Genomic DNA, 25,656 nt, shown 5'->3' with positions numbered 1-25,656 from the left:
TATAAAAACCCAATTTTTCCTTAAAATTTGACATCCCAGACTGGAGGAGCCCCTGGAACGGACTGGGACAAACTGGGGGTGTCCCCAAGCTGTCCCCGACCCCCGTGACAGCTTCGCTTTGGAGAAAGGAGCTATGGATGGGATTTGGGATTTTTGGGGTCAAACGGGCAAAAGGAGCAGCGCCGGGATTCCCGCGGAACCACAGCAGGCAGGAAAACCCCAAGGATGATCCCAAATCCAACCCGGGCTTTGTTTTGCCCGAAATGTCCCCAAATCCCCTCCGGCCGCGGAGGTTGAGGAGTCTGGGGTTCCCTTTTCCACCCGATTCCTCCCGGTGAGCCCGGGAATTTTCTGGAAATCCCTAAATCCCCGCTGGAATGGGGCTGGGAAAAGGGAAAAGCAAAATCCAAGCGAGGCCCGGGTGGGGTTGGGGACAGAATTCCAGGGCTGGGGACGCGGCCGCTTCCCTGTCCTGGCTCCACCTGGATCGGGAAGAGGCGGGATGGACAGAAATTAAAGAATTAGGGGATGAGGGGAGGAAAAATCCCAAATATCTTTGGAGCAATTCCAGGCTAATTGTGCCAGAATTAAAGGACAGGGGGACAGGCGGGATTGTCACTTGTCACCTGTCTCTGCCTCAGTTTCCCCGCCCGAGCCGTCCCCTTAAAACGCTCCAAAGTCAGTGGAGTAATAAATAACAATTCCCTGAAAACGGGGAAAAATTAAAAAAAGGACCCAAAGTTTCTCATAAAATCTTTTATTTTAAATATTTCCCTGCAAAATCCTGGGAATTCGGGGCCCCGGGGGAGCAGCAGCCCGGGGGTGGGGGGGGGACGACGATGCTCAGTGTTAATGATCATTATTAATTAATTGATTGATGAATTAATCAACAGCAGCGGGTTTGGGGGTGTGGGGGGAGCCCCCAGGGCAGGGCCTGGGTGTGGGGAGGGGGCTCGGGGTGTCCCCCTGGTCCTGTCACAGCCGTGTCCCTGCGGGGTCGGGGGGTGGCACTGAGGGGTGGTGACACCGCGGGGTGTCCTGGCACGGTGGTGACACCGTGGGGGACCTGGTGATGCCACCCCAGGGTGTCCTGGTATCGTGGTGACACCACGGGGAACCTGGTGATGCCACCCCAGGGTGTCGTGGTACAGTGGTGACACCGTGGGGAACCTGGTGATGCCACCCCAGGGTGTCCCGGTATGGAGGTGACACCACGGGGTACCTGGTGATGCCACCCCAGGGTGTCCTGGTATGGAGGTGACACCGAGGGGTACCTGGTGATGCCACCCCAGGGTGTCCCGGTATGGAGGTGACACCACGGGGTACCTGGTGATGCCATCCCAGGGTGTCCCGGTATGGAGGTGACACCGTGGGGTACCGGGTGATGCCACCCCAGGGTGTCCCGGTATGGAGGTGACACCACGGGGTACCGGGTGATGCCACCCCAGGGTGTCCTGGCAAGGCAATGCCATCACAGGATGACAAAGTGATGCCACCCCAGGGTGTCCTGGCACGGTGGTGACACCCCAGGACACCTGCACAACGTGATGCCACCCCAGGGTGTCTCACCAAGGTGACACTCACACTCCCCCAGCAGCCGTCCCTGTCCCCAAGGGCCACCTCACGCCAAGTCCCCCTGGTCCCCAACCCCACCCTCAGCCCGAGTGGGCCCCGCAGGGACCTGGGAAGGGACCCTGGCTGTGACAGGTGACAAGGGGGGTGTGGCGGGTGACAGTGTCAGCGCGGGGTCACTGCGGTGCCACCCCAGGATGGGTCTGGGGGTGCCCCAGAGCGGCAGGTGGCACTGTCACCACTGTCCCCAGCTGTCACCCAGCGGGACGGGACAGGGACCCACAGCCCCCCTGTAGGGACAGCCCCAAAAAGGGACAGGGCAGTGTTGGGGCTCCGCGGGTGTCCCAGCACGGCGACAATTTGGGACATCACTCAGGACACCGGAGGACAGATCCCCTCCCCGGGAGCAGCGCCGGGACCCTGCGGTCACCGCGGGGAAACTGAGGCACGGCGCTTCTCCGAGGACACCGCGGGGACAGAGCCCGGTGTCACCTCGCGCTGTCCCTTTTGTCCCCCCGGGAAAAGACACCCCAGGGTGTCCCAGCGCCACCTCCCGCTGCTCCTGTCCCCTCTCGCCCATACCTGGAGCGGGGCTTTGGTGACAGCGACACCTCGGAGTGTCACCAGCCATATCCTGGCGACATCCGCGCCTCCACCCGCCAGGAGGGAGCTGCCATTCCCGGGGGCGCCCATTCCCAGCGGGAATTCCCACTTGGGGAGGGGACAATCTGGGCTTGGTGTGGCGGGGGGGAGGTGACACTTTTTGACACTGTTTTTTTTAGGTTTTTTTGGGGTTTTTTGGGTTTTTTTGTTTTAGTTTTTCCTTTTAAGGGCTCGGCTTCTTGCTGGGTATAGAACTGTCCTTCCTCTCCAGCCGCGTGTAAGGCTCGAACGCGGAGGTTCCGGGCGGGTACGAAGCGGGCAGATCGTGCAGGGCGCCCAGCAGCGGCCCCCCGAAACACAGCGGCCTCCCCGGCAGCCGCGGCGACGACGACAACGAGGATGAGGAAGAGGATGAGGAGGAGGAGGAGGAGGAAGCGGCGAGGGACGGGACGTGCAGGCCGAAAGGCGGCGGGGCCGGGGGGCTGCTGGTGCCCAGCCCCGGCGGGGACGCGGGGACAGGCGGCGCCAGGCTGGCCGCGGGGCTGGCGACAGCGACAGGGTTGGAAGGGGGGGACAGGAGGCTCGGGGGGGCCGGCACGGACAGGAGGCGGCCCTGCTCCAGCAGCCGCAGGATGTTGCAGGTGGCGAAGGACTCGGAGGTGCTGGAGGAGCGTTTCTCAGAGTCCCTGCTCTGGTCCTTCTTCTGCTTCGTGCGGCGGTTCTGGAACCACACCTTGACCTGGGGAGGGGGTTTGGGGTGGGGAAAGGGGGGGACGGGAGGGCACGGACGGAAAGAGAGCGCGGGCGGGGCCGGGGAGAGAGAGGCGAGAGCCAGGAGAGAGCGAGAGGTACGAGAGAGAGAGAGAGAGACGGATTAGAATAAACGGCCAAGCGAGATCCGCCCGCCCGGGATCGGGGAAAGGGAGAATTCCTGCGGGGCCCGAGCCTGACGGGGGGGAGCACCCCGGGAATGAGAGCACCGGGATGGGAATCGGGACTGGAGCCCGGGAATGGCACCCCGGGAATGGGACTTGGGACGGGAACTCAGAGTTGGGATCGCGGGGATGGAACCCCGGGAATGAGAGCACCGGGATGGGAATCGGGACTGGAGCCCGGGAATGGCACCCCAGGAATGGGACTTGGGACACGAACCCAGGGTTGGGATCGCGGGGATAGAACCCCGGGAATGAGAGCACCGGGGTGGGAATCGGGACTGGAGCCCGGGAATGGCACCCCGGGAATGGGACTTGGGACGGGAACTCAGAGTTGGGATCGCGGGGATGGAACCCCGGGAATGAGAGCACCGGGATGGGAATCGGGACTGGAGCCCGGGAATGGCACCCCGGGAATGGGACTTGGGACGGGAACTCAGAGTTGGGATTGCGGGGATGGAAACCCAAGGATGGAACCTCAGGAATGGGATCCCAGGGATGGGAGTCTGGGGATGGGTCCCCATGGATGGGACCCCAGAGATGGGATCCCAGGAATGGCACCCCAGGAATGGGATCCCAGGGATGGGAGCCTGGGAATGAGACCCCATGGATGGCACCCCAGGAATGGGACCCCAGGGATGGGACTCGGGACAGGAGCCCAGGAATGGGACCCCGGGTTTGGGAGCCTGGGGATGGGTCCCCATGGATGGGACTCCAGGAATGGGATACCAGGAATGGCACCCCAGGAATGGGACTTGCGACACGAGCCCAGGGTTGGGATCACAGGGATGGAACCCCAAGGATAGAACCTCAGGAATGAGATCCCAGGGTTGGGAGCCTTGAGATGGCTCCCCATGGATGTGACCTCTGGAATTGGACACCAGGAATGGGACCTCAGGAATGGGATCCCAAGAATGAGATCCCAAGAATGGCACCTCAGGGATGGAATCCCAGGGTTGGGATCTCAGGAATGGGATCCCAGGGTTGGGAGCCTGGGGATGGGTCCCTATGGATGGGACTCCAGGACTGGGACCCCAGGAATGGGATCCCAGGGTTTGGACTCAGAACAGGAGTCCAGGGTTGGGATTCCAGGGACAGGACCCCGGGAACGGGATCCCAGGCTCCTGTCCCTGGAATGGGACCCCAGGAATGGGATCCCATGGATGGAATCCTAGGGTTGGGAGCCTGGGGATTCATCCCTATGAATGGGACTCCAGGAATGGGATCCCAGGAATGGGATTTGGGACAGGAGCCAGGGACAGGATCTCAGGCATGGGACCCCAGGGATGGGACCCCCAACGAGCCCAGGCTCCTGTTCCTGGAATGGGACCCCTGGAATGGAGCTGGGGACAGGAGCCCAGGGCTGGGAACCCATGGATGGCACCCCAGGAATGGGACCCCAGGGATGGGGTCTGACCCCCTCCGTGCCGTGCTCGGCTCTCCCTGCGCTGCTTTTCCCGGGAATGCTGACAGGGACAGGCTGGGTTCTCCTCAACCCCAAATTCCCATCCCCGACTGCAAACCCTTCCCTGGCCGGGGTGCAGGGTGACACCTGAGGGGACAGGGTGGCTTCTGGTGGCCCTGGACTGCTGGGGACAGACCCAGCCGGGGACACCCGCACCCCTGGCCGGGATCAGGAGGGAACCCAGGCTGAGCCCCGCGGGATCCCCGCACCCCAAACCCGCCCCTGCCCACCGCAGACCCCCTAAATCCCCCTCCTTCCCTCCCTCCCTCCCTCCCTGGCAGAGCAGAGGGGCAGGAGAGGCAGAGAGAGAGACAGAGAGAGGCGGGAGGGACGGACAGACGGACACGGGGTGAGGGAAGGACACGGGTGGGAAGACACTCGGGTTAGAGCGCGGCGGGGAAGGGCGGGAGGGACCCCGAGCCGCGGGGCCGGCGGTGCCGGGATCGTCCCGGTGTCACCGGCGGCTCCTTGGGGACGCGCCGGGCCCGCGGTGACACCGCACAAAGGAGCCCCAGGGCGGGAACCGGGGGACACCGGGGACACCGCGGGGACACCGTGGGGACATCGACACTGTGGGGACACCGCGGGGACATCGCCTCCCGCCGCCGCCGGGCACTGCCGGCCCGCCACTCCCCTCGGGGACATCCGCGACACCCGCACGGGGACATCGAGGCACTCACTGCCACCGGGCACAGCCGGGTCCCCAGGGATGGTGTCACCCATGCCACTGACTCCAGAGCTGGTGTCCCTGTCCTGCTGACCCCAGGGCTGGTGTCCCCAGGCCACTGACCCCATTGGTCACTCTGTGCTGACCACAGCACAGGGACTGGTTTGGGAACAGAGCTGGGTCCCCAGAACTGTGTCCCCACCCACTGACCCCAGACCTGTGTCCCCATCCCAGTGACCCCACTGGTCACTCCATGCTGACCACTGGGATGGTTTTGGGAACAGAGCTGGGTCTCCATGGTTGGTGTCCCCATGCCACCAACACCAGAGCGGTGTCACTGTGTCACTGACCCCACTGTCACTCCGTGCTGACCACTGGGATGGTTTGGGGAACAACGCCTGTCCCCAGGACTGGTGTCCCCATCCCACTGACCCCAGTGCTGTGTCCCCATCCCAGTGACCACACTGGTCACTCTGTGCTGACCACTGGTGTCCCCATCCCACTGACCCCATTGGTCACTCTGTGCTGACCACTGGGATGGTTTTGGGGACAGTGCCACGTCCCCAGACACGGTGACTGGACACAGAATTGTCCCATCCCCTGGAGCAGCCGAATCCTGGGAATTGCAGATCCCAAACCCGCAGTGGTGGGGCCAAAGAGGACCCAGGGAGCCCCAAACCCATCTAATTAGTGCCACCCTAATGAAGATCCAGCGTGAACCTGAACAGGATGGACATTTTCAGAACTGTCCTCTCCAAATATTCCCTATCCAGCGATTCAGGAGGAGCAGGAATTCAGGAAAATCCCTCAGTGGGATTTAACCCTTGAGGACGGGCAGGACGAGCCCATGGATCAGGTTTGGAACTTCAACCCCATTCCTGAACACCAAACCAGGAGCTGCTCCAAAATCCAACTGCTCCAGGTGGATCCAGCCTGGCCTTGGACACTCCCAAGGATCCAGGGGCAGCCACAGCAAATCTGGGAATTCCAGCCCAGCCAGCAATTCCTTGCCAAGATCCCAGCCCAATCTCCCCTTTCCCAGTGGGAGCCATTCCCTGGCTCCTGTCCCTGCAGGCCTTGTCCCCAGTCCCTCTCCAGCTCTCCTGGAGCCCCTCCAGGGACTCTGAGGATTCCCTGGAATTTTCCCTTCTCCAGGGGAACATTCCCAGCTCCCCAACCCACCATGGAAATGGGAATATGGGAAAAAGGAAGCGTGGCACAGAGACCCCAAAAGGCTGGGAAAGTGTCTGTGGGGAGCTATGAAATAGTACAAAATATAAAATATTCATATTTCATTATTTATATTGAATAAAAGCAAGAAAATTTTTGATATTTATATTTGGGAAAGAGAATAATAATGGGAAAATAAATATATACACACCTTATTTACATACATATTATTTTATTTTATAGAGATATATAATTATTGTTTTCTATTATATTTACTGATGTCTTTATGTTTACTATATTGTATTGAATTACATCTTTATATTTTTGTTGTTTTTATTTTCTGCTGCATATTAAATCTTTGAGATATTTTATATTAATTTATAATTATAGTAGTAAATCATATTAATATTCACCTATAAAATATAGCTTACTAATATATAAGACATAATACATATATACATATATAGTATATAATGTATTTAATGTAATTATAATGTAGTATATATTTTATATGATGTGTTACATTTGATTTTAGATTACATGTTTATATATTGTGATATTGATGTTTTTCCTTCTTTATTTTATATTATTTTATTATTTTATGATTTATTATTTTATTCTTTAGCAATTTAATTTCAATTTTTAAAATTGATTTTAAAAAATATAATTTAATTTAATTTATCTTAATTATTTCACTCCCTTGTCTTCTATCAAATTCTTAGAATTCTCTTACACTTATTTTGTTTTCTCCTACTGTATTTTATTTTGCTTTATTCTCTTCCATTTTATTTTCCCATCTATTTCTTCTCCCTGAGCCAATTTGCTTTCATTATATTTTATATTTTATATTTTATATTTTATATTTTATATTTTATATTTTATATTTTATATTTTATATTTTATATTTTATATTTTATATTTTATATTTTATATTTTATAATGTTATGTTCTAATTTTATTTTATTTTTTTATTTCAAAATATTTACTATTTTTATTTTATTTCCTATTTTATTTTGCAATATATTTTATATTTTATTTTATTTTATTTTATTTTATTTTATTTTATTTTATTTTATTTTATTTTATTTTATTTTATTTTCATTTCCCTCTCTATGTTCCATGACCGAATGAGTCCCCAAGATCCCCCTGGATTTTTCCTCCTCCCGCGGATCCTTTCCTTAAGGATTCATCCCTCTGACTCCAGGAAGGCAGGGCTGTGTTCCCTCCCCTGCTCCTGGCACCTGGAATGTCATCCCAAATGTCACCACGTTCGGAATGCCACAGCCCAGTGCTCCAGCGAGTTCTGATCCTGGAATCCCAATTCCCGGATCCTAGCAGGGTGTGGGGAGCAGCGCATGAAGACGGGAATAAAAATGGGAACACGGCATTATCCGGAGCCTACGGAATCATCCGGAACCCGTGACGTCGGCTCCATCCCATTTTTCCACATCGGCACCGGGATGGAGCCCATGAGGGGTTGGATCCCTGGAATCCTCAGTATGGATTCCACAGGGGTTGGATCCCTGGAATCCCCAGGTTGGAGCTCGTGAGGGCTTGGAATCCCTGGAATCTCTGGGATGGAGATTGTGAGGGGTTGGATCCCTGGAATGCCTGGGATGGAGGCCACGAGGTGTTGGATCCCTGGAATCCCGTGCTGTGACCTTGGAAGGAATCCCGGGATTCCTTCTCCAGAGACGTGGACTGCTGTTCCCATCCCTGCCCTTCCCCAAACACTTCTGAGCCACAAAAGGAATTATTCCCAAGACGGGAATTCCAACGGAAACCCTTTATCTGGGAAGGGAAAGGGTGGGAGCTCATCATTCCACGGATCTCAGCGATCCGGGGATTTGTGCATGTTTTCAGTCCAGTAACTGTCCGTCCATCCATCCATCCATCCATCCATCCATCCATCCATCCATCCATCCATCCATCCATCTATCCCAGCATCCCAAAACACTGCACAGATGGAACTGGAATTTTCCTCCTCTCATTACAGCTCCCGTTTTCCACCCTCATCTGCTGCTTCCTGCTGCACTGGGGCCGACTCCCAATGATGGGAATCGCTCCTGACTGGAGTCCCAACCCTGCCCAGGCAGATCCTGGGAATATCAACATCGCACACTCTGGCACTCCCACATTCCCAAAAAACACCGCAGCGCGTTCTCCCAGCGTTTATCCGCCCAACAGGACAATCCCAACCCTGCTGGGCGGCTCCGGGGCCGGGGCCGTGTTTGGGGTTTTCAGTGGTGTTTGTTTTGGGCGGCCCTGCCCCGGCAATGACCCCATCTCTTATCCGTCCATCCATCCATCCATCCATCCATCCATCCATCCATCCATCCATCCATCCATCCCATCCGTCCATCCATTCAGCATCCCAAAGCACCACATGGATGGAACCGGACTTTTCCTCCTCTCATTACAGCTCCTGTTTTCCATCTTCATCCGCTGCTTCCTGCTGCACTGGGGCTGAGCCATAGTGGGAATCACTCCTGACTGGGATCCCAACCCCGCCCAGGCAGATCCCGGGAATACCAACATTCCACACTCCCACATTCCCAAAAAACACCGCAGTGCGTTCTCCCGGTGTTTATCCGCCCAACAGGACAATCCCGACCCTGCTGGGCGGCTCCGGGGCCGGGGCCGTGTTTGGGTTTTAGTGGTGTTTGTTTTGGCGGCCCTGCCCCGGCAATGACCCCATCTCGTATCCATCCATCCATCCATCCATCCCATCCCATCCCATCCGTCCATCCACTCAGCATCCCAAAGCACCACATGGATGGAACCGGACTTTTCCTCCTCTCATTACAGCTCCCGTTTTCCGTCTTCATCCGCTGCTTCCCGCTGCACTGGGGCTGAGTCGTGATGGGAATCACTCCTGACTGGGATCCCAACCCCGCCCAGGCAGATCCCACGAATACCAACATTCCACACTCCCACATTCCCAAAAAACACTGCAGTGCGTTCTCCCAGCATTTATCCGCCCAACAGGACAATCCCGACCCTGCTGGGCGGCTCCGGGGCCGGGGCCGTGTTTGGGGTTTTTAGTGGTGTTTGTTTTGGGCGGCCCTGCCCCGGCAATGACCCCATCTCTTATCCGTCCATCCATCCATCCATCCATCCATCCATCCATCCATCCATCCATCCATCCATCCATCCCATCCATTCAGCATCCCAAAGCACCACATGGATGGAACCGGACTTTTCCTCCTCTCATTACAGCTCCCGTTTTCCATCTTCATCCGCTGCTTCCTGCTGCACTGGGGCTGAGTCGTGATGGGAATCACTCCTGACTGGGATCCCAACCCCGCCCAGGCAGATCCCGGGAATACCAACATTCCACACTCCCACATTCCCAAAAAACACCGCAGAGCGTTCTCCCGGCGTTTATCCGCCCAACAGGACAATCCCGACCCTGCTGGGCGGCTCCGGGGCCGGGGCCGTGTTTGGGGTTTTTAGTGGTGTTTGTTTTGGGCGGCCCTGCCCCGGCAATGACCCCGGCTCCGTCACGCGCTCCTGGCACACGTGTGGCCCCCGGCTCCTCCATCCCGCGCTATTCCTGGCTGCCGAGCGGGAATTGGCCGGGATTAGCTCCTGACCGCCGGCAGCTGACGCTCGTTGGGAGCCTGCGCTCCGCCATCATCCTGCGCCACCTTCCTCCTCCTCCCTTTCCCCATTTTCCTCTTTTTCCTCCTCATTCTCCTCTCTCCATCCCCACTGGGGCTCGGATCCCGGATCCTGGCATTGTGCAATCCGTCAGGATCGCTGCCAGAACCCGCGGGTTTCGTAACGGCGGCTCCGTGACCCTCCTGCCTCTCCCTGTTCCGACTGGATGGATTCATCCCTCGGCCGCCATTCCAGCTCATCCCGCTGCGCCAACCATTCCAAACCCTCCGCCTCTCTCTTGGGAATGCGCTTCCAGCCACCAGCACGGTGGGAATTGTCCCTGACCCTCATCCTGGAGCCCATTCCCAGCACAGCCCCTCTCCCACCGCTGATCCAAAATTCCAGCCAGCAGCCAGGCCTGTGTCCCTCTCCTGCTCCAAAATTCTGGATATTCCCGGCTTGGGAGTATTTGGATATCGGGAATTCTGGTTATTGCTGCCAGGGATATCACTTGCAGGTGCTCTGGTGCCATTTGGAAATGGAAAATTTGGAGATGCCCACGAAGCTGGAGGGGAATTCCCCCATTTTTGGGGTTTTGGGAAGTGCTGGGATGGGTGGGGACACCACCCTCCATGAAATCCTGAAGGTCTGGATGGGATCCATGGGAGGGAATTCCAGCCCAAGCATTGGGATGAGCTCCAAAACTCACAAAAACCATCACCAAACCCAAACCCCATCATTTTTTTGCAGGAAAACATTTAAATTACATCCACTTGGAGAATACTGGGATTGCTCTGGGAACACCCAGTTCGGCTTTATCAGGAATCAAATATTTCCATCAGAAATTCTGAAATCCCAGGATTTTATTTTGGGGGGGGAAGGGATTGTAAATCCTCAGTGACACAAATCTCAGTGAATTATTTGCTACTTTTTCCCCCCATCAATAATTTCACTCCTTGCTTGGAGAATCCTGGAAGCACCTGGACATTTTGGGATCCCAAATATCCAACTCCTCTATCCCAGAGCACACCCCAATTTCCCGCTCCCCTTTTTAGGAACACTCTCCAAAAATCCAGAATTCATCCCTCCAGCCGGGTTTTTGGGATCCCGATGCCGGAATTCGGGAATCTCCGGGGGCTGTGCCAGCCTGGCCCTGCCACCGCGGTGTCCCCGGGTTTGTCGTCCCCTGCTGCCAGGAGGGGCCGGGATTAGCGCGGCCATGGGAGCTGGGTTTGCTCCAGGAACGTGCTCTGACGCAGGCTGGGATGTGGGAATGGGATCCAGCACCTGCTGGAGGTGCCCAAATCCCGGGAATCTCCAGTGGGTATCAGGATTTAGGATCTCCCTCCTTTCCAGGTGCTTTCAGCATCCCGGTGTGACCTGATCCCGTTAAATGTGGGATGGTTCAGGCTGATGTTCCCCATTGCCACCAATTCCCAAGGATTTGGCAGCTGCAGGATGCTGTTCCCAGATCCTCTGGAATAGCCCAGATCCCTCCTGGAAGTCAGTCAGGGAAGTGCTCCAGGGAAAAAGGGTGGGAGAGTTCATCCCATCCCGAAAAAACTCCAGCAGAAGGGATGGAGAGAGGGATGGAAAGAGGGATGGAGGCCCCTCAGGAAAGAACCACTGAATCCCAAAATTCCCAACTGGTTTGGGAAGGGTTGGGAAGGATCTTAAAACTTTTCTTCCAAGGGCAGGGACACCTCCCACTATCCCAGGTGGGTCCAGCCTGGCCTTGGGCACTGCCAGGGATCCAGGGGCAGCCACAGCAAATCTGGGAATTCCAGCCCAGCCCCTGCCCACCCTCCCAGCCAGCAATTCCTTGCCAAGATCCCAACCCTGCCCTTTGGAAGTTCCAAAATCACCTGCCATGGATCCCATCACTTCCACCGTGTCCCAGTCCAGAGGGAAATTGGAATTACGGGGTTTTGGGGCTCCCAGCTCTTGCCAACCTCATCTTTCCTGCTTTTTATTTTTTCCCAGGAGAGGAAAACCTGTGGCAGCCCCAGCCCTCGTCCCCTCGTTCTGTCCCTGCGGGGAGCCGTTAACGAGCCGAGGTGATTAATTTTTAACGGCCTCCTCCTAATTGCCGGGCTATAAATAGACCTTCCCGGCCTTCCTCGGCTTTCCCAGATGTTTTGTTCCATGCTGGGAATCCCGGGATGCTCCAGGGGGGTGGGGGGCCACGGGTTGTGATGGAGTTGTAGGGGAGCCCAGGAGTTGTCCCCAAGAAGGTCTGGATGGAGCCCATGGGGACACTTGGAGAATCCCATGGATTTTCCAGCAGCCAGGCAGGCAGAAATCATGGAATTATGGGATCATTTAGGTTGGAAACTCCTGAATCCAGCCACTCCTTCCAGCACTGCCAAGGCCACCACCATGTCCCCAAGTGCCACATCCACAGGGATGGAAAATCCCCCCAGGAATGGGGATCCACCCCTGGCCGGTTGGAAAACCCTTTCCATGTAGGAATTTTCCCAAAAATCCAACCTAAACCTTCCCTGGTACAATTTGGGACTGTCCCTCATCCTGAGTGTCACCTCCCTGTCCTGGCCCTAAAAAGGGCTGGAAAACACCGGGGTCGCTTGAATCTGAGCCTGGCACTGAACTCCTGACCCTGAGAGCAAATCCCTGCATCCCATCCCATCCCATCCCATCCCATCCCATTGCATTTCCTCCCCATCTCATTTTATCCCACCCCATTTCATCCCAATTCCATCTCATCCCAATTCTGTTCCTTCCATCCATCCATCCATCCATCCATCCATCCATCCATCCATCCATCTCATCCCAATTCTTCCCATCCCAATTCTGTTCCATCAATCCCATCCCAATTCCATCCCATCCCATCCCATCAAAAATTTATGGGAATTCCACCCCATCTACTGACCCCTTTTTGCCTCCTCCACCTGGGATTTTCCATCCCATAATGACACCAGGAAGGGGCACTTTTCCCTTCAGGATTCTGGCGGGTTTTCCCAGAAAAAGCCAAATCCATGGATATGAGCTGCCCTGGGGATTTGGGATAGGTTTGGGACGCTCCTGCCACTTCCCAGCTCATCCCAAGGACCTCAGAGCTCTCCTCGGCATCTCCATGGAAATATTCCCCAATGGAAACATTTCCCAGGTTAATTAAACTCATCGAACATTAATTATATCTGTGGATTAATTAGGAAAAGCACTGGGAGGTGGAGCGGATACCGGGGGGGAAGAGGAATTCCCTGGATGGTGGAAGTAACTTTGGCTCCGAAATTCCACCCTGCTCTCCTGGCAGATCCCTCCTCTCCCCTGGGTGATCTCACCCAAATTTCCAGGTGATTCCCTTAATTTCTGGGTGATCCCATCCTCATTCCTGGTTGATTACCATTTTCTTTGAGTGATTCCCATCATTTCTGGGAGATCCCATAATTTCTGGGTGATCCCATCCTCACTCCTGGCTGATTCCCATCTTTTTTCGGTGATCCCCCTCTCCCTGCCTGATCCCTCCTCTTCTCCCAGCGATTCCCTCTCTCCCAGCCTGATCCCTCATTCCTGGAGCATGACTCGGAGCCAAAAAATCCCAAATGCCACTCTCCCCGACAAATCCTGCCTCCAACTCTCCCAAACAGCTGCCAGGAGAGTGAAACCAGACCCTGAATCCCCTTTCCCCCCTGTTTTCAGCAGGATTTCTGCAAGATTCCAGCCCCGCTCCCGGGAATGCTGCAGCATTCCAGCTGCGATCACACCGTGTCTCTTTCCATCTCGTCACATTCCCTCCTCGCCGGGATGAATCATCCTTCCCCCTCCCTTCCCAAACATCCACAGGCACAAAAAAATCCCAACCCTGGTGGCCCCTTTTTCCTTTTTCCTTTCCTTTTTCCTTTTTCCTTTTTCTCTCTTTCTTTCCTTTCTTCCTTTCCTTTCCTTTCCTTCCTTTCCTTTCCTTTTCCTTTCCTTTTTCCTTTCCTTTCCTTTCCTTTCCTTTCCTTTCCTTCCTTTCCTTTCCTTTCCTTTCCTTTCCTTTCCTTTCCTCTTTCCTTTCCTTTCCTCTTTCCTTTCCTTTCCTCTTTCCTTTCCTCTTTCCTTTCCTTTCCTTTCCTTTCCTTTCCTTTCCTTTCCTTTCCTTTCCTTTCCTTTCCTTTCCTTTCCTTTCCTTTCCTTTCCTTTTTCCTTTCCTTTCCTTTCCTTTCCTTTCCTTTCCTTTCCTTTCCTTTCCTTTCCTTTCCTTTCCTTTCCCTTTTCCTTTCCTTTCCTTTCCTTTCCTTTCCTTTCCTTTCCTTTCCTTTCCTTTCCTTTCCTTTCCTTTCCTTTCCTTTCCTTTCCTTTCCTTTCCTTTCCTTTCCTTTCCTTTCCTTTCCTTTCCTTTCCTTTCCTTTCCTTTCCTTTCCTTTCCTTTCCTTTCCTTTCCTTTCCTTTCCTTTCCTTTCCTTTCCTTTCCTTCTTCCTTTCCTTCTTCCTTTCCTTTCCTTTCCTTCCCTTCCCTTCCCTTCCCTTCCCTTCAGGGTTCCCATCACATCCACAGGGGAAAGTCAGGAGCAGCTTCCTCGGAATTAAAGATTTAATTCCAAGAATTTGTCTTGGAATTAAAATCCAGCTCAAGGAAGGACTGGAAAGGATCTGTCCCCCATCCCAAAAAAAAAAAAAAAATAAAGAGCCAGGAGATGCTGTTGATTGGGATTCACCACTAAAATTCCATAAATTCTGGGAGCTGTTCTGGGAATGAATCACCAGAAGCAGCCAAAATCCTGGGATTACTGCAAAAGTTGAATTTATCCCGGTTGGGAGGAGCTGGCTGGGGACAGGAGGGGCTGGAGGTGACTTTTCCCTCTCCAGGTCACCTGATCCAGGTGGGATCAGCACCTTCCAGACCCAAAGGCGGCTTGGAAAAGTCAGTTTAAAGCTCTTGGAATTCCCGAGGAAAACATCCTGGCCGTGAAAAACCCGGAATGAGGAAAATGGGGAATGCCTGAGTGTGAAACCACCCCTGGAGAGAGGAAGAAGAGGAGGAATTCGGGAATTGTGAGTGGCTGGGAAAAAATCAGGGAGCCAGGAAGGTTCTGGAAACTGGGAATTGGCTGCGGGGAAGGAAAAATGGTGTGAAAAGCAGGGAAAGGAATTTAAGGAGACAGGGAAGAAGGAGGGAAGGGGGAGAGCGGAGCAGAAGCGACAGCGCCCGGCCCACGGGGTGGGAATTTTCTCACCCAGGGATGGAGGCAGCAGCCGGGCTCCAGAGAAAAGATGGGAATTTCATCCCTGAGGAAAGGCTGTGACCTCTGAGCCCTGGCACCCTGCTGGGCACATCCTCCGTGCCCGGGGGACAAACGCTGGCCAGGGAGAGAGCCTGGGAAGGGGGATTTGGGAAAGGCGGAATTGGGGAAGGGGGATGTGGGAAAAGGGATTTGGAGAGGGGGGATTTGGGAAGAAGGATCCTGGGAAGGGGGGTTTGGGAAATGGGATTGGGAAGAGGAATTTGGGAAGGAAGATTTGGGATTTGGGAAGAGGAATTTGGGAAGGAAGATTTGGGATTTGGGAAGAGGAATTTGGGAAGGGAGATTTGGGAAGTGAGATCCCGGGAAGAGCAATCTGGAAAGGGGGATGCGGGAAGGGGAATTTGTGAAGAGGGATTTAGGAAGGGGGATTTGGGAAGAAGGATTCAGGGAAGTGGGATTTGGGAAGGGGGATGTGGGAAGGGAGATTTGGGAAGGGGGATTTGTGAAAAGAGATTTAGGAAAAGGGATCTGGGAAAGGGGATTTGGGAAGGGGGGATTTGGGAAGGGGGATTTGGGAGGTGGGATTTGGGAAAAGGCATTTGGGAAGAGGGATTGGAGAAGAGGAATTTGGGAAGTGGGATCCTGGGAAGAGGGATTTGGAAAGGGGCATGTGTGAAGGGGATTTGGGAAAAGGGGTTTGGGAAGAGGGAACTGGGATTTGGGAAGAGAAATTTGGGAAGTGGGATTTGGGATATGGGATTTGGGAAGAAGGACCGTGGAAAGTGGGATTTGGGAAGAGAGATTTGGGATTTGGGAATTTTGGAAGGAGGATTCTGGGAAGTGGGATCCTGAGAAACGGGATTTGGGACGAGGGATGTGGGAAGTGGGATCCTGGGAAGGGGAATGTGGGAAGGGGGATTTGGGAAAGTGGGATTTGGAAAGTGGGATTTGGGAAGGGGGATTTGGGAAGAGGGATGTGGGAATGGGGATTTAGGAAGGGAGATTTGGGAAAGGGGATGCGGGAAGGGGGACCCTGAGAAGAGGGATTTGGGAAGAGGGATCCCACGGCAGGGACACACAGCTTGTCCCTTGTCACCTGTCACTCCCAGCTCTGTGGAGGTGACACCGGGGCCCCAGGAGGGGGAATCCTGGGAAAAGGGAATTGCTGTGCAGCTCCAGCTCCCTGGAATCCTCCGCTCCCGCTTTGCCCAGCTCCCCACGGATCTGTGGAGGGGACACGGGGACAGCGGCAAGAGGGACCTTGAGGAAGGGACTCGGCCAGGGGACAGAGCTGTCCCTGCAGTGTGACACGGCCAGCCACCTGTGACAGCGCCAGCACCACGGGGGTGACACCGGGACCTCGGGAAGAGAAATCCCAGGGAAAAGGAACTCAAAGGAGAGGGATTCCAGGAAAAGGGACACTGGGAAGAAGGACACTGGGAAAGGGGAGCCCTCACCAGGGGGACAAAGCTGCTCCCACAGAGTGACACGGCCAAAGCTATCTGTGACCCTCGTGGACAACGGAGGTGACGCTGGGACCTCGGGAAGAGAATTTCTGGGAAGAGGAACCCCAAGAAGAGGAATCCCAGAAAAGTGGAACCCTCACCAGGGGGACAAAGCTGTTCCCGCAGTGTGACACAGCCAAGCCCATCCATGACCCCCCCAGCTCCGCGGAGGTGACACTGGGACCTTGGGAAAAGAAATCCTGGGAAGAGGGACCCAAAGAAGAGGGATTCCAGGAGGAGGGACACCAGGAAGAAGGACACTGGGAAAAGGGACCCCTCCCCAGGGGGACAAAGCTGTTCCCACAGAGTGACACAGCCAAGGCCACCCGTGACCCTCCCAGCTCCATGGAGGCGACACTGGGACCTCAGCAAGAGAATTCCTGGGAAGAGGAACCTCAGGAAGAGAGTTCCCAGGAAAAGGGACCTCAGGAAGAAGGACACGGGGAAAAGGGAGCCCTCGCCAGGGGGACAAGGCTGTTCCTGCGTGTGACACGGTCACCTGTGACCCTCCTGGCTCCACGGAGGTGACACTGGGACCTTGGGAACAGGGAACCCAAGGCCACTTCTCTCCTGACCACAGCACAGCCAAATCCCACCCCAAATCCTCGTCCTCACTGAAATCCCCCTATTCCACCGCAAAAAAAAATCCTGGAATGCCGATTTCCCCCGAACCCAGCAGCAGGATCCCCCCAAATCCCATCACCCGGAGCCATGGCCTGGCTGCCCACAGCTGGGATGGGTTTGGTCCATAAAAAAGGGTTGGAAAAATTGGAATTATTTCCTGTACAAATCAAGGGAAGCTATGCCATTGCCAGACTCGGCAGGAACGGGGTGGACGAGGCAGAATATTTATAATTATTCTAATATTACTATTATTATTACATAAATACCGTTATTAATATTATTTAATTAATTATGATTACAATTTAATAATAAATTTCTAAGCCAAAACCATCACGACCCCATCAGAGGCACCAACCCCAGAGCTCACCCCACCCATTCTCCCGGCTCTCCCCAGCACAGGAAAACCAGGAAAATCCCTTCCCATCATCCAGGGAAGGCGATGGAGAAGAGATCCCGGGCTAATTCCTGGATTGGGGTGCAGGAAAAGTGGGAGCAGCCCCCACAGACACCAATCCCCACCATGTCCCACCTTGCGTCACCACTGTCACTCCCTGCTCCTTCCTCTTCCCGCTTTTCCCGGGATCATGGAATGGGTTGGGTGGGAACAACCTCAAAGCTCATCCACCTTTGGGTCCAACCTCTCCTTGACCCTTTGCCGGACATTTGAGTGGACACCACCAGCTGGGGGTGTCCCCACAGACCGCTCAGGGTTGTCCCCAATCGTATCCCAACCATTCCAAGGACGCAATGGAGGAAAGCCATCACCGGGAACGCCGCGCGCATCCGACGGCTCGGGGACACGGCCACGGCCACCACGATGTCCCCAACCCCGAGGAGCCCCCGCGGGTCTCACCTGCGTCTCGGAGAGGTTGAGCTGCCGCGCTAACTCCGTCCTTTCCCGGCCCACCACGTACTGGCAGCGCTGGAATTCCAGCTCCAGGCGGTAGAGCTGCTCCGCCGTGAAGGACGTCCGCGTCCGCTTGGGCCGGTCCAAGTCCAGCCCCTTGGGCAGCACGATCTCACGGATCGTCCCTTTGGCATCTGAGAGGAGAACAGGGAAAATTGTCAGAAAAATAACCCCAAAACCGTGAAGGAATCGGTCCAAAAATTAAAAAAATGTGGTTAACAAGCGTTGAGAAAATGGAGCGTTTCGTTCTGGGAATGATAGTTTGGAAAGCGTGGAACAAACAGGAGATTGATGCCAAGGAAGAACTCAAATTAAAGATAATTTGATTATTTTTTAAATTTAATTTTTATACAATTTTTGATGGGGAGATCTGTCAGAGAAAAAATAAGTGAAGGAATCAGTCCAAAACCCAAAAATTGTGGTTTCCGAGGGTTGGGAAAATGGAGCGTTTCATTCTGGGAATAATACTTTGGAAAGTGTGGAGCAAACAGGAGATTGATGCCAAGGAAGAATTCAAATTAAAGATTTTTTTTCTGCAATTTTAAAAATAATTTTTGATGGGGAGATCTGTCAGGGAAAAAAAAAGTGAAGGAGTCAGTTCAAAAATTCAAAAATGTGGTTAACAAGCGTTGGGAAAATGGAGTGTTTAATCCTGGGAGTAATACTTTGGAAAGCATGGAGCAAATAGGAGATTTACGCCAAAGAATTCAAACTAAAGACTTTTTTTTTGTAATTTTTTATATAATTTTTGATGGGGAGAACATCAGGGACAAAAACAAAACTGAAGGAATTGGTCTAAAAATCCAAAAATGCAGTTAACGAGTGTTGGGAAAATGGAGCGTTTCATCCTGGGAATAATATTTTGGAAAGCCAGGGGCAAACAGGAGACTTGTGTCAAGGAAGAATTCGAATTAAAGATTTTTTAAATGTAATTTTAATATATTTTTTGATGGGAAGAACCATCAAGGAAAAAAAAAGTGAAGGAATGAGTCCAAAAATTAAAAAACGCAGTTAACAAGCGTTGGGAAAATGGAGCATTTCATCCTGTGAGTAATAGTTTGGAAAGCCAGGAGCAAACAGGAGATTTATGCCCAGGAAGAATTTAAATTAAAGATTATTTTTTCTGTAATTTTTATATAATTTTTGATGGCGAGAACCATCAGGGAAAAAAAACAAAACAAAATGGAAGGAATCGGTCCAGGGGAAAAAAAACAAAACTGAAGGAATCAGTCCAAAAATCCAAAAATTTGGGGGGGAATGGAAAATAAATGGAATTAAAGAGTGACTGGATGTGAATTATCCATGGAATTCCCACAATCTGGAGCTAAATTGTGGCTCAGTTCTTCCTTCCAGCCCCAAATGCAGAGAGTTTATAAATATCCAGGGAAAGGCGACAAATCTCCATGAATTAGGGGTTTTTTAAAAACATAAATAGAAGCCATAAATTTTTTGGGGAAAATGGAGTGTTTAATCCCGGGAATAATAATTTTGAAAGCCAGGAGCAAACAGGAGGTTTATGCCAAGGAAGAATTTGAATTAAAGATATTTTTTTTAATGCAATTTTAATATAATTTTTGATTTCTGTCCTTCCTCAGGATTACTGGAAAAATTTCCTCTCTATTACAATTCCCATCTCTCCAGAATTATTCTCGCTGGAGGAATATTTCCTTGGAAAGCTCAGCTCCCGTTTTGGGGCGGTTTCCTATTAAAGGACAAGTTTGGGGAGCGCCGTGGGCGCCAAGCTGTTGCCGGCTGTGGATTTTATGAGGTTGGGAATATCCAGGGAAAGAAAACTTTGAGAGTTTGGGTGTGGGAAGTGGCTCGTGGCCATTCCAGAGGAGCCTCCATGGCTTCCTTCCCACCAGGAAAGGACAAACTCCACCAAAAAAATCCACAGGAATTCTGTCCCAGCTCCCAGAAAACAAAACGAGCCTCGGGAATCGCCCACTGGGATCTTCCTAGGTCCCAAATCCCGACTGGGTTTGGGTGAGCCCTCCCTGCAGGGCTCCCAGGGGCTTTTCCAGAGGGTTAAAATCCAGTCCAAGCCCTGATTTTGGGATGCTGGATCCCAATTCCAGAGGGATCCTGGTTGGAGGTCAATGGCTCTCTCTCCATCTGGCTGAGTTGGGCATGAAGGGGTTACAAAATTCCTGGGGTAGGAAGGAGGAAAACAGAGAGGAAAACCTGGGAATGGGGTGATGGAGATGGGATGCGAGTGGTGGAGATGGGAACGGTGGCACTGGGATGGGAATGGTGGCATTGGGATGGGAATGGTGGCACTGGGATGGGAATGGTGGTGCTGGGATGGGAATGGTGGCACTGGGATGGGAATGGTGGCATTGGGATGGGAATGGTGGCACTGGGATGGGAATGGTGGTACTGGGATGGGAATGGTGGTACTGGGATGGTAATGTTGGCACTGGGATCAGAATGGGGGCACTGGGATGGGAATGGCGGTGCTGGGATCGCAATGTTGGTGCTGGGATTGGAATGGCAGCGCTGGGATGGGAGTGGTGGCACTGGAATGAGAATGGCGGCACCGGGATTGGAATGGTGCCACTGGGATGGGAATGGTGCCACTGGGATGGGAATGGGGGTGCTGGGACTGTAATGGTGGTGCTGGGATGGGAATGGTGGCCCCGGGATTGGAATGGCGGCGCTGCCATAGGATCAGCAGAGCCGGGATGAGGACAGAAGAGCTGGGATGAGGGTGGCAGATCCAGCACCTGGATGGGAATGGGGACCAAACACCGATTTGGGAAAGGGACCCCAACCCCAGAGCCGCGCTCCCACCGTGGAGCTGCAGGACACGGCCGAGGCGCCATCCCGGAACGCGGCACCAAAGGAGTCCCGAGGGCTTGGGGACATCCAAGGTGGCACAGGGGGTGGTGGCACCGGCCCCACACCCAAACCCCACAGGCTGGCGTGGAGCTGCCGGGAAGGAAAGGGGCTGTAGGCGGATCAGCGGCTTTTCCGGCGGGATCAGCGCCGGGAACCATTTTGTGTGGGAAGCGCCGTGGTGGTGACGATGCCCAGGCCACGTCCGCACTCCCGTGCCCACATCCGTGCCCATGTCCGTGCCCACGCCACGGCCACAGCACAACAACAGCCGGGAATGCCGGGGAGGCCGGATCCGGGGCCGCAGCTGCGGGTCGGCTCCAGCTCGGGCATTATTTATTGTTATTCCCTGGCAGCTGGAGCAGCTCCGCAGGGACGGCAGGGAAAAGGGCACGGCCTCGGTGCCAGCTCAGCACAGGGGACACCAAAACACTCGTCCCACCCTAGTGACCTTCCCTAGTGGAGGTTTTGAGGCGCTCAGGCCATCTCTTTGGAACCTCCTCCTGAAAGTCTTTTCCCTTTCTGGAGCCCCAAAAAATTCCCCAGGTCCTGCCTGAGGGGTTCCGGAGCCTTGGGCCTCACTGGTGACACATCCTGCTCTTGGGGACCTGGTGGCTCTGGAGCCAGGACACAGCTGGGGTTTAAATACCTCAAAAGAGCAGAGAGCACCCAAATCCATGGGGACACTTCACCCTGCCACAGGGACACCCCACGCTGGCACAGGGACAACCCATGCCCACCTGGCTTCCCGCACCAACACAGCTACCAGGATCTTTGGGGTCCCCAAAGGTCCCTGCCAGCCTCCAGGATGTCCCTCAGTGCCATGGGGTGGCCATGGTGGCACCAAACGCCACCAGGGTCCCTCCACGTGCTCTGCGGCCACCAGGCCCAGCACAGGGAGGTGACCGCGGGGAGCATCCCGGGATGTGTCCCCAGCCCTGTGGGGCCGCAGTGGCCACGGGGGACACTGGGACCGGCCCCGGGGCTGCCCAGGTCCCTCCTTGTCCCGTTTATCCCCGGGAGCCACTAACGACGAGACGGGGACGGCCAGGAGGTGACTGGGAGGTGACCGGAAGGCTCCGTCCTGCACGGACCATCCCCGGTACCGCGGGACAAAGGAGCGGACGGAGACCCCGAGAGGACCCTGTCAGTGTGAGGGGGTCACCAGGATCCCCCGACTCCACCGAAAGCACCGCGGGCGAGCACCGGGGCTGCGCCGGGGCTGCACCGGGGCTGGCGGCAGCTCCACGGCCGCCGCTCCTCACCGAGGCCGGGGCTGACAAGGCCCCTTTCCCTGGGCAAGCAGCGAGAGCAGAACTCAAAATATTAAATAAGAATTATTTTAAACATAAAAATGAACATTTTAACCTCCCGCTTCGCACGAAACCGACCGGGAGGCTCTGCCCGGGCCCAGCCGCTGCTCGGCCCCGGCCCTGCCCGGCTGCGGGACCGGGTGGGGACCGGCGGCTCCGTGTCCCCGCAGCCCGGGTGGCCCCGCCACGTTCCCCCCGCTTTTTTCCTGCTCAAGCCCCGGTGATTTGCGGCGTTTTCTCCCCGCCACCATTTTGTCCGCACCGTGGCGGCTGCAGCAAGATGGTGAAACCGGGCGCTCCCGGTGAGGGTCCCCGGGCTCGGCGGGAGCGGAGACCCTGCCCCGGCCTTGGGCACCGACCCTCGCCCCTCTCCCGGTGCCGGCACCGTCGGGGCGGCCTCGGTGGGGCTGGAACCGGCGGAGGAGAGGCCTGGCCCCAGCCTGACCCGGTGGGACCGGCGCAGCCCTGTTTGGAGACCCCCGGAACGCGGGGACAGCACGGGCGGGACCCTGGGACTCTTGGCCGAGCGCTGCCCGCTGCTCGGCCGCTGTCCCCGGTTCGGACAGGGACAACCGGGCTGTGGGCGAAGGGCGCCTATCGCGACAACCGGGAGAGAGGCTTGGGTGATGCCCGAGCCCGGGATAACGACGGGACAGGGACCCGGCTCCGGTCCCCGGCAAAGAGCACGGAGGTCACGGCCGCCGCTCCGCTCCCTGCCCGAGCGCTGCGCTGGGCACCGGGAGGCCTCGGCCCTGATCGCCGAGCGGCCGCCGAGCCGCTCCGGGCTCCGGCAGCGGCGGGGGAGCGGCGGGGACGCGGAGCATCCCCGGGATCCCGGAGCGCTCGGGACCCGCCCGCCTGCGACAGCCGCGCCAGGGCGCCCCAAACTTCTCGGGGTTCGCCACAAGGCAGAAGCGGTCCCGGCGAGTCCCGGGCCGGCGGGGACTGAGCGCGGGCGGCGGGATGAGGGATGCGGGATGGGGGACGCGGAGGCTCCGGGGAGCGCCGAGCCGCAGCCGGGGCCGAACCGGTGATATTATAAAGGGGAATGAAAAAAAAAATAAACCCCCCCTCGCCCGCCGCCGCTCCGTGACGCTTTTCTCCTGCGACATCGCTCCCAACGCCGAGCCGATGCTGTCCCCCCTCTCCCGCCGCCCGCGCGTCCCCCGCGGGGCTCCGGCGGCTCCGTGACCCCGGGGCCGTTCCCCCGGAGCCTTCCCGGCCGCCCGCTGGGCACGGCCCCGCTCCGAGCCCGCTGCCGGCCGAGCCGCGCTGGGGCAGCGGGCCCGCTCAGTGCCGCGCTCAGCGGAGCCGGGGCAGGAGCGACGGGGCCGGGAGGCCGGAGGTCGCAGCCGGGAAGCGCCCGGGATGCGCTGGAAGCGGTGCCGGGGATGCCCCGTACCCGGAGCGGGAATCCCAGGGCGGGGGAAGCGGGGACGGGAGCGGGGAGCGTGCCCGTACCTCGCACCAGGATGCGGCGGCAGTAATCCGCCTCGCCGGTCCCCGACGGGCTCTCGGTGTCCGGGGCGCACTGCTTGGAGGAGCCGGGGCTGACCGCCGACGTTCCCGGGATGTCCTTGAAGCCGCCGGCGGTTCCGCCGCTGCCGCCGCCGCCGCCGCCGCCGGCGCGCAGGGCGCTCTCCAGCTCCGCCCGGGTCGGCAGCTTCTCCCGGGCCCGCCCGGTGGCCGCGGGCTCGGCCAGCAGCACGGGGCTCCCGCCGGGCTCGGCCCCTCCATCGCTCATCCCTGCGGGCGCCGCGGCGGGATCAAACATCAGGAGGCAGAGAGAGACACGGGGAGAGGGAGAGAGGAGGCAAGGCTGGGCGGGGGGGATGGGAGGGAGCCCCCCCCCCCCCCCACCCTCCGCAGACCCCTTCCCCTCCCCGCCCCTCCCCGGCCCCCCCGGGGCTCGGCTCACCCCCATGGCCGGGGACCGCCGGGGGCCGCCGCCTGTCGCCTGTCGCCTTCTCCCAACCGGGGGCCCGGCATTTAAAGCGCACCCCCCCCTCCCCGCCCCGCCGGCCGGGGGTGGTACCGGGGATGGGGGGGACCCGTCGGGGCGTCCCGAGAGGGTGCGAGGCCGGGGGGGAGAAGGAGTTTCAAACTTTGACAGGCGGCCGAGCCCCCCCCGCCGCGCCCCCTCCCCAGCTCCACCTCCCGCCGCACCTCGCTCCGGGCAAACTTCAGGCGCTCCGGCCGCCGCCGCTGCCCTTCCATGGAGCGCCGGTAGCGGTGCGGGTGCCGCTGTCGGTGCCGGTAGCGGCGGGAGCGGGCGGCGGGAGAGCCGCCAGCCGTGCCAGGGCTCGCCGCGCCGCGCCGCGCTCGGGATTCGCGTGCGGGGGAAATCAATACCGGGAGATCGGGGGCGATGATTTTAGGGGGGTGGTGGGGAGGGAGGTGGGGTGGGGGGGGGCGGGAGGGGAAAGGGAGGCCGAGGGGAGGGAGCTGCGGAGGAAGCGGCCGGGGGTGGGACCGGCGAAGAAGCCGGGTCCTTATTCCTCCGGCCCGGCCCTCCCCCGCCGCCGCCGCGCTCCGCTGCGCATCCCCCGGCCGCCGCCGCTGTCGGAGCCGGCAGCGGGGAGCGGGCGGCCGAGCCCCCGCCGCACCGCACCGGGGAGCGGCTGGGGGCGAGCGGGGGGCGAGGAAAGAGCCGGTTTTAAATTAACGGCTCGGTACAGACGCAATTTCCTGCCCTCCCGTTCTGTGACACCGATTGGTAAACAAAGAGCCCCTCGGCGGCCGCTGCCCGGCTCCGACAGCGGCGGCAGCGGCGGCGGCTCCGGTTCTCGGTTCCTTCTCGGGGGGGGCTCACCCTGGGGATCCCCGCCCTGCAATGTGGCAACGAATAAAGAAATCCCCCGGCCCCGGCGGGCGCTGCCCCTTCCCGGGCCGGGCGGGGGTCGGGGGGCTCCGGTCCCGCTTCCCCGCGCTGCCCCGCAGCTACCGGAGAGTCCCCGCAGCTACCGGGGTTACCCCACTGCCGCCCCGGGATGGGGCAGCGAGGGAGCCCCGAAATTCTCTGATCCAGCACAGCCGCTCCCGGGCACCGGCACCGGCACCGACACCGACACCGGCACCGACACCGGCACCGAGCAGGGCGGCTCCCGGTTTCCAACTGGGAGTGCCCGACCCGGTGTGTGCGGGGGCGTCCCGGGGGTCTCCCCCGCCTCGGGAGGCTCCGTCCCGTCCCTGTCGTTACAACGGGGGCAAAACCGGGCGGAAAAAGCAGCGGCGGCGGCCGCGGTGCTTCCCGGGGACGGCCGCCCCC

General features: G+C 56.9%; 1 protein-coding gene across 3 annotated transcripts; it reads right to left on the bottom strand.

Annotated features, from left to right (window-relative positions):
- Positions 1 to 757: 757 nt before the first annotated feature.
- On the bottom strand, positions 758 to 24,338 carry VAX2 (ventral anterior homeobox 2). Of its 3 annotated transcripts, XM_064712461.1 has the most exons (4): positions 24,307 to 24,338; positions 23,850 to 24,134; positions 18,184 to 18,371; positions 758 to 2,914 (listed from the first exon to the last, which is right to left on the bottom strand). In XM_064712461.1, the coding sequence occupies exons 2-4, from the start codon at positions 24,130 to 24,132 to the stop codon at positions 2,399 to 2,401; spliced, it is 987 nt and encodes a 328-aa protein (XP_064568531.1). In that variant the 5' UTR covers positions 24,133 to 24,134; positions 24,307 to 24,338; the 3' UTR covers positions 758 to 2,398. The 3 variants fall into 3 exon arrangements, with proteins under 3 accessions (XP_064568531.1, XP_064568530.1, XP_064568532.1); XM_064712460.1 differs by lacking the exon at positions 24,307 to 24,338 and having other exon boundaries at positions 23,850 to 24,162; XM_064712462.1 differs by lacking the exon at positions 24,307 to 24,338 and having other exon boundaries at positions 18,245 to 18,371; positions 23,850 to 24,162.
- Between the last annotated feature and the right edge of the window lie 1,318 nt (positions 24,339 to 25,656).

This window comes from Zonotrichia leucophrys, chromosome 4, assembly GCF_028769735.1.
Source record: "Zonotrichia leucophrys gambelii isolate GWCS_2022_RI chromosome 4, RI_Zleu_2.0, whole genome shotgun sequence".
NCBI classification, from domain to species: domain Eukaryota; kingdom Metazoa; phylum Chordata; class Aves; order Passeriformes; family Passerellidae; genus Zonotrichia; species Zonotrichia leucophrys.
The sequence above is the reverse complement of the archived record's forward strand: the minus strand, read 5'-3'. Positions and strand labels throughout refer to the sequence as shown.